At 46.6% G+C, this 11,979-nt stretch overlaps 2 protein-coding genes across 3 annotated transcripts in view; one reads left to right on the forward strand and one right to left on the reverse strand.

Moving 5' to 3' along the window:
- Positions 1–11,979, forward strand: part of LOC130385249 (glutamate receptor 4) — a 1,260,456-nt gene that overhangs the window by 213,957 nt on the left and 1,034,520 nt on the right. The gene's annotated exons all lie outside the window — the stretch shown is intronic.
- Positions 2,209–11,796, reverse strand: dlat (dihydrolipoamide S-acetyltransferase (E2 component of pyruvate dehydrogenase complex)). The gene is made up of 14 exons (XM_056593699.1): positions 11,340–11,796; positions 10,445–10,546; positions 9,863–9,987; positions 9,342–9,483; positions 8,520–8,646; positions 7,151–7,332; positions 6,368–6,512; positions 5,932–5,999; positions 5,426–5,554; positions 4,847–4,954; positions 3,924–4,042; positions 3,484–3,646; positions 2,843–2,979; positions 2,209–2,558 (listed from the first exon to the last, which is right to left on the reverse strand). The coding sequence occupies exons 1-14, from the start codon at positions 11,598–11,600 to the stop codon at positions 2,429–2,431; spliced, it is 1,938 nt and encodes a 645-aa protein (XP_056449674.1). The 5' UTR covers positions 11,601–11,796; the 3' UTR covers positions 2,209–2,428.

Genomic DNA, 11,979 nt, shown 5'->3' on the forward strand with positions numbered 1-11,979 from the left:
CTCGTTTTTGCTGAAATACAACACATGCTGTTAGTTTGTCAACTTTAAACGAAAAGCAGGTTGTTGGTAAAATGTTCTTTTGGATGGCCTGTTTGTGACTTCTGTTTTATTTGTTCTCTTGTAAAATCTGCACTGGCTTGCCTCTCAATGAACACAATGGACCTGGCGTTTCTCCTTTTATCTGATTGACACTTGTTTTCTGTTTTAATTTCTTAAAACAAACTGGAATATTGTACATGTAGTGCCTTTTATCATTTCATTTGCTGACTCAAGCATCTACTCCAAATAGAAAAGATATGATTCAACTATTTTTCCCTTACTGTATATTATTTTTCTATACACATAATGTTGCTTCTGTAGCCTCTGTGACACATTTTATATAAAACCTATTCATGGCCAAAATCCTACCCGTGTATTTAAGTTAAGTATTCTTTTGAGGAAATGTGTGTGGTTACATCTATAGTGTAGTAGTGGCGAACATGTTATACTCCCATTTTAAAGGTACTAGGTGTCAGTTACTTTTATCCATAAAGTAATCACTTACTTTAATGTAGCTTCATTAAAACTTAATACCTCACTTTGCACCACAGTATTCACCGCATGTTATAGTTCAATACCCTTTCCCTATCAGCCGAAGAACACTTAGCCTGTACTCGCCTAAAGGGAGAGTGGGTGTGTTCAGAATAAATGTTATATAGGACACATAGGCCTATTGATGACAATACAAATTATAAACCATTGGTGAATACTTAATCTAATTAGACTTCATTAAATATATCATTAACAAATGTAAGAATACATTTCCACTTGGTCTAAAGAACAATTATTAATTAGAACAAGGGTCTTGAAATGATTCAGTGTTTGTTTTTTTGTACTTCCCATTCACAACCCTTAATTTTTTATGTTTATTTTATCATACCCGTGTCTTATTTGACCTTTTCCTTGGCACATATTCCACCCTTGGACAATGACATATCTATTGCAGCTGCTTTATTCGGTTAACCTAGCGTTGGGATATGAGACGTGTCGCAATGATCTCCATACATGGCATCTCCACGACGAAGGACAAAGCCATCTTGACGTTTTCTCCTTTCAGTTTTTGCGACTTGAAATTCGTGGCTGCGAGAAAATACATTCCTAGCAACATCCTTTTAAGCCTCGTGTTCCCATCAAGATAAACATGGGTACAACTTAGAAATATAACAGACATAAGGAAAACAGCTTAGAAACCAAAGCTATTTTTTGTGTGTTGTATGCATTGAGGGCCAATGTTTTTAAATGACTTGTTTTGAGTTATGGATTTTATATGGTAGCCCTACCTTACGTCATTAGTAACTACAATTTTGAGAGTAAGGTCACAGGACAAAACAGCGTCTAATGTTGAAATGTCTTTACAAACACATTTAGTTAGTTAAAATGCTTCAATTTGGGTTTTCATAAGAAATCGTTATGCCCACCCAAACCAAAATAGCCTATGGGAAACCCTTTGCCTTCCCCCACTTTGTTCACCGACTGTCAAAAAAATTCTGGACCAGCATTTTGTGCGTTTAGAGAAATCACAGATGAAATCCCAGTCAGTGAGAGAGAATATCAGCATTACAGTTTAGCACCTCAGTTGAGATTACGTTTACCAAGTATAATTATTTTTTTTACCGCCACCACATTTCAAACAAGTGCTGCTATGTGATTTGTACACACCGTAATCTTTAAACAGTGGCGCACACTCGCTGGAATAACCATTTACAGAAGAAAACGACGCAAAAAAACAGTTGCAGTAAATTACCAATTGAAATGAGAATTGTTGAATTCATGACCGGTATCTGAACAGGAGAAACATGTTTTACTTATTTGCGCAACATTTCTCAAATACAACTTACATTTCATACATTTCTCTTTTAAAGAATAGCCTTCCCCACCCAAGGAGCCAGTACACAAAAACAACCTCTTTGCACAGGGTCATGGAGTGGAGACATTGAGCTAAACACCTAGAGGCCCTTATCCCCGTCCCACAATCGATACCACCTAGCCTGCGTGGACGCACGCAAATACACACACATCTTTCTATATATATTTATCTTCCTCCCCCCCGCCGGCCTGTAACAATTCCCTCATTAAAAGATAAACATCTTAACGGCCGCTCTCAACTTTGGGGCGATACGGTATCTAATTCTGATCTGGTACGAGACTTGCGAGCCGCAATAAATAAGAGGATGAATGACGGGGGTGGGGGACCAGAGAGGTGCAGGAAGGGGGACAGAGACAGGGATACCACTGGAGTGAGAGTTATGTCCCTTCGACCGGTAAGGGGGTGGGAGGGTGAGTGAGATTATCCTCGCTTGGCTCGACGATGGATGCACCGATCAGATTGATGAGTAGTGGAAGAGAGGTCTCGGCCTATCGCGGCGTTCGGGGTCACGGCACTGTCCAATCACAAGAGCATGGTGACGGGTTTCTCCAGGAACTTGCGGAACTCTGCGAGCCACTGGGCGCCGACCGCGCCGTCGACCACGCGGTGGTCGCAGCTCAGCGTCACGGCCATCATGTTGGCCACGTCAAACCTGCGCACGAACACCCACACACACGTTATTTCATGTCCTCCAAAGAGAGCCATGACAACTGTTGCCACAAGAATATTCGATTATTAAGCACTTTTATTTCAATTCACCTTCAACAAAATTATTTTACAGAATACATTTCAAACGTTAGATTATTCGACGGACCAATACCACATTCATCCAAGAGGTGGATATCCTCATCTAGAGTTAAAATGTATCAGTAAAGGGTCAGCCCTGCAAACACCCATCCCTTTTTTCTGGGGTGACAACCGCGGTGATCTACTGACCCTTTCTCGTTGTCGGCAGGGAGCAGGCGCTTCTCGGCTCCGCCCACGGCCAGGATGCAGGCCTGAGGAGGGTTGATGATGGCCGAGAAGTTCTTGACCCCGAACATCCCCAGGTTGGAGATGGTGAAGGTTCCTCCCTGGAGAGAGAGAGGGACCGAGGGTCGTTCTAGGGCCGAGTTCCATGATAACTACTATCCAGATCATTACCTCATTCCTCTACAATATTTGTACACTAGTACTTTTTAGGCTACACTTTTGAGCCGCTATTGCGATGGAGGGAAGAGGTAAGAGATGGAGGGTAGAGGTGGTGAAAGAGAGAGTGAGAAACACGCATGCGCACGAACAGACCACAGAGTTCACAGTGAACATTTCAAGGCTCAAGGTACAAGGTATCTTTATTATCCCCGAGGGGCAATTTGATGCACAGCCGGCAGTGAAAAAGAAACAGCAAGAATATGGCTCAAGGGCACTTTCAAGATTATTTCCCCCTGGAATCAAACCGACAACCCTGTGTTTGCCAGACGCCCTGCCCAACATCCTTCTCAATACACTGTGTGACGACTCGTGTGATTGTGATTGTAGGACCTAGAAGCACAAGCTGACCGCCACACGCGTGTGCATGTGCCAGAGGCGGGTCATACCTGGAACTCGTGCGGCTGCAGCTTGCCGTCCCGCGCCTTGGCGGCGAGGGCGGAGACGTCGGAGCAGATGGCAGCCAGTCCCTTGGTGTGGGCGTTGAACACGATGGGCGTGATCAGACCGTTGGGAGTGCTCACCGCCACGCTCACGTCCACCACGTGGTTCCTTCACACACACAATGAGGAGATCAGGGTGTTAGTGCACCGGACACACTTTAACTGGTTACTACACACCATCTGCTGGTAAGGAGGCTTCAGTATACCTGCTCCTTTATGAGCAGGTAGGGGGAGGTAACTGCTAATGAGCAGACGCTTTTACAAAGCAAATTCATGAAGCTCAGATGCATGTGGTTCAGGAGTGTGTGTGTGTGTGTGTGCGTGCGTGCGTGCGTGTGTACGCGTCATATACATGTTGTTTGTGTGGTCGACGTGCGTGTACTGACTGGCGGATGACGCTGTCCATCCAGGAGGAGTTGGCCTCGGGGACCTTTAGGCAGGCCAGGGCGCTGGCCTTGATGATGAAGTCGTTGACGCTCAGCTTGATGTTCTGGGCCTTCACCTCCTGCAGAGAGAGCACCACCACATTCATCCCCGTTTGTGGCAGGAAGTCACTGCTAGACCAGGTAGCTAGTGCAGGAAGCTAGTGCAGGAAGCTAGTGCAGGTAGCTACCTAGTCCAGGAAGCTAGTGCAGATAGCTAGTGCAGGTAGCTGCCTAGTCCAGGTAGCTAGTGCAGGTAGCTAGTCCAGGAAGCTAGCGCAGGTAGCTATTGCAGGTAGCTAATCCTGGTAGCTAGTGCAGGTAGCTAGTCCAGGTAGCTAGCTGGCTGGCGCATATAGTCTATCTGGTGAACTAGATAAATTGATTCTCAGATGGTGGGTGGCAGAGCATAATTCCAGGCTATAATCTTTAGAAAGAAGCCTATTCATAAACTAATGTTTCAATAGTGATTACGATTTCATGGCTCACTATTTCATTAAGTGTAGCCCAAATTGTTATAGTTTCTTGTTCACTCAAGGTTTTGAACAGTACAGTACAGTACGGTGCTTAACAACTAACAGTACAGCATAGTTGGTGAATATTGTTAAATAAGTCGGTTCTTTTTGTGTTGTGGCTTCATGACTAATGTCCCATCATGTGGGTCCTTGAGGCTAGACCAATGGAACTGGACGAACTCTTCTGGTACTAACCATGATCCACCAGAGAAGTCAAATCTCTTACCTCAAATAAACCAGCTCGACACCAACGCTAAAAAACTGGAGGACTCTGAACGATAAAACCAACCTCACAGAGATACCTGTTCCACTGAACCCAACCACCTGTTAACTAACTGGGGCATTCTGAAGGCCCGGGATGTGTAGACTCACGGCGTTGAGCTCCTGTCTGAGCTCCAGCACGTGGTCCATGTTGACGTCCACTGACAGGTAGTAGTGGGGGATGGTCTGCTTGGACTGCATCAGCCGCTGGGCGATGACCTGCAAGCACAACAATCACAGATGTGAACCAGGGACCGGGACCCCCCCCCCCCAACATCATGTTCGGATCCATTTAATCTAACATGGACAACGACTCCTCATTGGTCCAGCAGAACATGAAAGACATCTCCTCATTGGTCCAGCGGTGAGTTATAATGGGATTAAGGTGTTTACATTACATTTTGTGCATTGATGTATCAAAATGTTGTAATGGCATCATGCAAAAGGAATATATTCAACCACCTCATTCGAAACCAAAGTGTTTGTATGTTTGTGTGTGTTCATAATTCATCTGATCAAGACTGGCGTGTGCGTGCGTGCGAGCCTGTGTGTGTGTGTGTGTGTGCGTGCGTGCGAGCCTGTGTGTGTGTGTGTGTGTGTGTGTGTGTGTGTGTGTGTGTGTGTGTGTGTGTGTGTGTGTGTGTGTGTGTGTGTGTGTGTGTGTGTGTGTGTGCGCGCGCGTCTTCCTACCCTGCGGACGTTGCTGATGGGGACGTCTGTGTAGGTCCCTGCGGGGGCCGCCTTGGCTCCAGGGGCCACAGCAGCAGCAGCAGCAGCAGCAGCAGCAGCAGGGGCCGGGGAAGGAGCCACAACCGCCGTCTGCCATACAGCAGCAGCACGTTAGCATGTGGCCACAGTCACATGATAGCACAGCCATTACAACATGATTGCATTATCATCATGATAATTGCATTATCATTATAATAATTGCGTTACACATGTAATAATTATATGTAGAATTCGTACAATTAGTATATTAGCATTGTAATGCTAATGTCATACTGCTCATGTTACCTGTAAATTATCACTTTAGCTTATGATGTCTCAAATAATTACCAATCACAGTACTGATGGTTTGAAGAAGACATTACAATGATACATTTCTAGATTAAGGCGTACAACAACCAATAGAATATTACCGAAAAAATATATTTCAGAAAGACAGATGCATGCTGGGAGATGTTCAGGTGACTTACGGGGACAGCCTTGGGAGGGACAAACGTCTCAATGTCTTTCCTAGTGACGCGTCCGTCTGGGCCGGAGCCTGAACAGCAGAGAGCCCAAAATCAACCCCAGGGAATCAGAGGAGAACATTTAAGATTGAAACGGCTTTTGAAAAGACATTGAACGTTTTTCGTAGCTGACAAACGATTACCTGATTACCACAAGAGGAAACCGTAAACTCAGACGTAATTTATTTGTATTTTATTCACTTTATCAACTGCATCTACATCATCATCCTCATCGAAGGTTATCAATAAACCTGTTCAAGTTCATTTAGGGATTATCCACTTTTATGAGGCACTAGTTGTGTGTGGCTGTTGGTTCTGCAACAGGAATGGTCGACTGCAGCGTCTGGTTGCTCATCCAGGTACGCACGGCCTCTGAGTGCGGGGCTGTGCCGGTACTCACCGCTGACCTGGGCCAGGTCAATGCCTTTGTCGGAGGCCAACTTCCTAGCCAGGGGGCTGGCGAACACGCGGCCTTTCCGGCTACCGAGGGGCGCGGCCGCGGGGGCGGCGGCGGCTGGGGCCAGGGAGGGGGAGGGAGCAGCAGCCTGGAGACCGAGGGGGACACACACACACACACACACACACACACACACACACACACACACACACACACACACACACACACACACACACACACACACACACACACACACACACACACACACACACACACACACACACGTCATATGGCAACAGGGGGTACTAGCACCTTCTTCGAGTGTTCATGTCCTCAGTGTGGGGAAATAGAATAGGAACATTCAGACAAACTGCATACTCAAGGATTCATTTTTGATTAAGCAACCTACAGTTATAACTAATCGTTTGTTCATACTAAGCCAACAAAAATAATGATTTGCTTTTTTTAATAATGATTATTGCTTGGGATTAAACCATCACAAGCAATAATCGATTATTCATAGTAAATGCTCCTATTTCTCCCATTAGACATGAACGCAGCAACACATTATTGCTACCTAGTAACTACTAACTACTAACTGAAACTCCTTGTGTAGGCGTGTTAATTTACATCTGTGTATATCCATCTTTACAAGTGTGTGTACGTTGGGTGTGTATGTCATCGGTGTGTGTTTGTCGGGGTTAGGGTTGTTGTGAATTCAAGTATGTACATCGGACTGTTTATCGACTGTGTGTATGTGTGTGCGTGTGTGTGCTTGTGTCTCACCGGCGCTGGAGGGGGAGGGGGCGCGGTCGCGTCGGCCACGCCCGTCTCCACGTAGTCCTTGAAGGCGGCGATGTCGCTCTCCTTCTCCACGATGATGCAGAGGGGCGTGCCCAGCGGGACGTCCCGCGTGCCCTCGGCGATGATGATCTTGGCCAGGTAGCCCTCCTCCTGCACCTCGAAGCCTTCGCGCCACAACGCACACATTTAGTCACTGATCGAGTTACTGACTTCTTTTTCGATCGGCTTTCGTCTGACGGTGATTTACCACAGGGGACGAAGGGCAATGTTTCTGGGGGTAGCTTGTAATAAATAATGGATATCAAGGCAAAGGACTTCCTCTTCCAAACACTATTTCGCTGGATCTCTATGTTGCTCTGCGGTTTACCTGGATGCAACTTATGCCCGGTCAAATGTGATTGGTCGATAGTACCAAACACCAATGCCGCTTCCGATACCAAAATGGTGTCCTGTTGCATACAGATTCCGCATTCATATGCTTATATCTGTTTGTTTATAGAGATGAACCTTGTACAATCGGCGCGTTATGGCAGCCATTGCAATCCTAACCAACACAGAAAAGCGGGATTCCTCTTTCTGCATTCCTTTTCAAGGTTTCTTCTTTGATCATTACGGGTTATTCCATGCTCTTTTTGGGAGATGTGCCCTATGAAACTGTAACTGTGGTTAAGGAGTGAAAAGGACATGCCGGTTTTGTCATGTGGTCTTTTGACAAAAACACAAGCAACAAGATGGCGTGAAAATAATCGGTCTTATTGTATGGCATAAGGATTTAAGAATGTGGAGTTCATCATCTGACATGATCAATGCTCTCTGCCAGCAAATGTGTGACTATATGGACACATTGCATTGGTCTTATTTATTTATTTATTATCTCCTCTAGTCTTACCCACCTTGCTCTCATCACATGTGGTTATGACCTTACACAGAGCATATACCTTACTGTGGAATCGGTACTCCATTCTATCTCTATTAATCCTTTTTATCTTCAGGATGATCTAGGAAGATTTATTCCTTCAGAAGGATTTAATCTTGTATGCGTCTTGAACGCTTGATGAGGGCCGGACTGAAATGTATTCCTCAGTGACACAAACATGGTCAGTGTTAGCAGCCGGGGGTCAGTGCTGGAGGCCGGGGGTCAGTGCTGGAGGCCAGGGGGTCAGTGCTGGAGGCCAGGGGGTCAGTGCTGGAGGCCAGGGGGTCAGTGCTGGAGGCCAGGGGGTCAGTGCTGGAGGCCAGGGGGTCAGTGTTAGAGGCCCGGGGGTCAGTGTTAGAGGCCCGGGGGTCAGTGTTAGAGGCCCGGGGGTCAGTGTTAGCGGTCGAGGGTCAGTGCTGGAGGCCGGGGCCTTACCGATGGTGGCCTTGTCCGTCTCGATCTCCGCCAGCAGGTCTCCTTCGCTCAGCTTCTCCCCCACCTTCTTCTCCCAGCGCTGCACCGTGCCCACGGTCATGGTGGGCGAGAGGGCCGGCAGCTGGATCTGGAACACACACACACACTCGCGTGTGAGTTCAATATGATCTGTTCCAGGCTGCGGCTGGTCAACGATTATTGTGGGGGTTTGCGACGGCAGTTCACCATGATGGTCTTAAGAGTTATGCTCTGAAGACCTCCAAACTAATACAATCGAGTAGAAGCCTTTTTGTACATTATTTTAGGTTTGAAAATTTCCCATTTTAACATTTTGTGAATTTTTTACGGGCAAATATTTTAGCTCTGTTACAAAATGTTTTTTGGAGAGAAAGGGCGAATAAATGTCTATTTGGCCGTCATGTTTCAAAAAAAGAAAAAACGTTTGAATAATTGTGATTTCAATATTAACCCAAATAAACGTGAATATGATTTAATGAGCAGCCCTTGGCTATGCTGCTGATGGAGCTGTTTGTGATGTTGAGTGTGGTGCGGTTTGTGATGCTGATGCTGATGGTGATGCTGTTTGTGATGGTGGTGGTGGTGGTGATGGTGGTGGTGATGGTGGTGGTGTTGATGGTTGTAGTGGTAGTGATGGTGGTAGTGGTGGTGGTGGTGTTGATAGTGGTAGTGGTGGTGGTGGTGTTGATAGTGGTAGTGGTGGTGGTGGTGTTGATAGTGGTAGTGGTGGTGGTGGTGTTGATAGTGGTAGTGGTGGTGATGGTGGTAGTGACTGTAAGGGTTGCTATGTTTGCCTGGGCTGACCTTGAGGTGCGTGGGGTAGGAGCTCCCTGGGGCGGCCACGGGGGCAGCAGCAGCAGGAGGAGAGGCTGCCGGTGAGGCAGACGCCCCGGATGCTGCAAGGGATTCCAACGTCACGTCCTTAAAGGCTGCGATCAGGTCCGGACTACCAGGGACATACACAGACACATACACAAACACACACACACACACGCACACACAGTAGACATTAAATGTTGATGTACGATACAGCTACAAAAAAAGCTAAACAGCATATTCCAACATTTTGAAAAAAAAACAATTGAACAGCAGCAGTAGAAACAGGTTGGTTTGAGCAAGAAGAACAAGTTGTTTTTTTTACTGAATCACTGAGCCACTATGAACCCCCAGCATCTACCTTCCTTTAAATGGTCTCCAGATTTGTGGAAAAAATAACTATGCTCTAGTCTAGACAAAGGAAACAGAGACACGTAGACACAGGAAGCAGACACATGTAGTCACAGGAAACAGGGAGCATATTGTTTAAGTGAAGACCGTCTACTGACTTGTCGACGGTGATGCAGATGACGGCGCCGATGGTCACGTCTCTGGTTCCTTCCGGGACCAGGATCTTGGCCATGTAACACTCCTCCAGAAGCTCAAAGCCCACCGTGGCTTTGTCCGTCTCCACCTGCACATGGGACCGGAGGGTCAGTGGCGAGACAGGGTCAGAGCCCCTACCCATCACCCTAGGAAAACTAACCCCGGGTCTCCCCTGAAAGACCTTGATGGCTTTGCGATCAGCGCCACGTCAACCCCCCATTATAGGGGAGTTGTTCATTCAATGTACAAAAAACGATGTCAGCATCCTTAATGAGTGAAAGTGGTGGGTTGCCGCTAGTGTCCCCATCGAGGACTGAAGCGGACAATTCTTTTTTGTGGACGGAGGTGGCTGTCCATTGACTATCTTGACAGCATTTCCCAGCCGAATGGGCTCCTCTTAAGTCATCTGATTTAGCAGGTTAGAGCATTCTGTCTTCCAATCATGGGGTTACCGGTTTGAACCCCCACTCAGATAACGAATGGTAACAGACACACGCACACACACACACACACACACACACACACAGTGTCTCTCTCTCTCTCACCTCGGCTATAAGGTCACCCTCGTTGATCTTCTCCCCCTCCTTCTTCTCCCAGCGAGCGATGGTTCCAGTCGCCATGGTGGGAGACAGAGCTGGCAGCTCCACCTGTCAGCCATTATACACAAACAAACAAGATGACGGAAGAGCAGGAGGGTGACAAGTAGGTTGCAGTGGCAAAGCTTTCTTCCAGCCAAAAAGGTACCCGGGCTCAATCCCTATTGACCACAGCCTAACTTGTAGGCATTCTTGAAGAAGATGCACTAGCCCTTCCTAATGACATGTATTCAAATTTATTGTAATAAATTGATTTGGATAAAATAGTTCACAAAATTACTAAATAATTATAGTAAATATAACTGTTGATCGGATAATAAGAGACGTGGGTTTTGGTTTTACCGTAAATAGCTTCAATCGCAAGTGTCGGCGGACATGTTCAGAAAGAAAGACACAGTAACAACCCCTCAAACTCTGCTTTTTGTCTGGTGTCTTTTTAATTGAGAGATGTCCCATTCGCATTTTTGGATACAGGCGAGACAAGTGCAGCGTTGCTTACCCCATAAACGAAACATCGTGACCGTCTATACCTGCGTTTAGCTCGGTTACGCCAATATTATGTGTATTCGGGCCATTTTAACTATAGCAGCAGATCTGCTTCTTTCAGCACCAACGGTGTAAATGGAAAGCTTGTCAACTAGCAATATGTCATTGAAAAGCCTAACGCCTCTACGGCAATTAGTGGTACGGCTCATGAACCCAATGTATATCACATCGCTTTGTCCCCAGCACACATCTGCAAGATCAGTGTTACCTTGATGCACCTCTGCTATAAGGTCATGCTGACAGGCTAATGTGGCTAACGTTGTGTATGTCTGGTCAATAGCTTAGTAACGAAGGGTACCTTCTGGTGTGGTGGTAAGCTATAGAACCGCTTGGTCTGACAGCCTGCGATTGGAGCACGCCGGAGGGCAGATGACATTGTATGGGAATAGACGACCCTCTTGGTGCCATGGTAGGCAGCCCGAGCAGTCCCTCCGGATTGAAACCGTCTGGAGCGACAGCTCCCGGATCCAGAGCGCGTACTGAGCTCAGCGGGGCCCTGTAGGACACGGGGAGAGGGTAGCCCAGCGGTCGACCTGAGCCGCAGGATTAACCGGAACATCTCGTCGGAATGGAAATACTACACTGATCTAGTAAATTATGTACGTGTTAACCTCAGGCATCAGAGTTAAGGTGCTACGTTGCTTCTGTCCCCTAAAGCCGGCCGTGCTGCTCACTTTCTGATGACCTCCCAGTCCAAAACACAACGCTTTACGGTAGGTCTGTGTCCTACCGCGGGTTGCCAGATCTGACAGCTGGCAGCAATTCCCTGCGAGGTAACTATCCGTATTTTATATTTTAGTTTTGCTATTTATGAATGACATCACATTTGGATATCACTTAACATAATATAATCAACTGTATTGTAATGAATTGTTATAATTAATTAAACACGTAGCTAGTAAAGGCTAAGCTCAATAGTAAACTCTGGCAACTTATCC

Source organism: Gadus chalcogrammus, chromosome 7, assembly GCF_026213295.1.
Source record: "Gadus chalcogrammus isolate NIFS_2021 chromosome 7, NIFS_Gcha_1.0, whole genome shotgun sequence".
NCBI classification, from domain to species: Eukaryota; Metazoa; Chordata; class Actinopteri; order Gadiformes; family Gadidae; genus Gadus; species Gadus chalcogrammus.

What these genes read in the sequence shown, in the direction of transcription:
- dlat (XM_056593699.1), bottom strand. Translation starts at nt 11,600, where the DNA reads ATGTTCCGGTTAATCCTGCGGCTCAGGTCGACCGCTGGGCTACCCTCT. An exon ending in GCTTACCACCACACCAGAAG is followed by an intron (nt 10,547 to 11,339) that starts GTACCCTTCGTT and finishes AATGGCTGACAG; the next exon opens with GTGGAGCTGCCAGCTCTGTC. An exon ending in TGACCTGGCCCAGGTCAGCG is followed by an intron (nt 6,000 to 6,367) that starts GTGAGTACCGGC and finishes TCTGCTGTTCAG; the next exon opens with GCTCCGGCCCAGACGGACGC.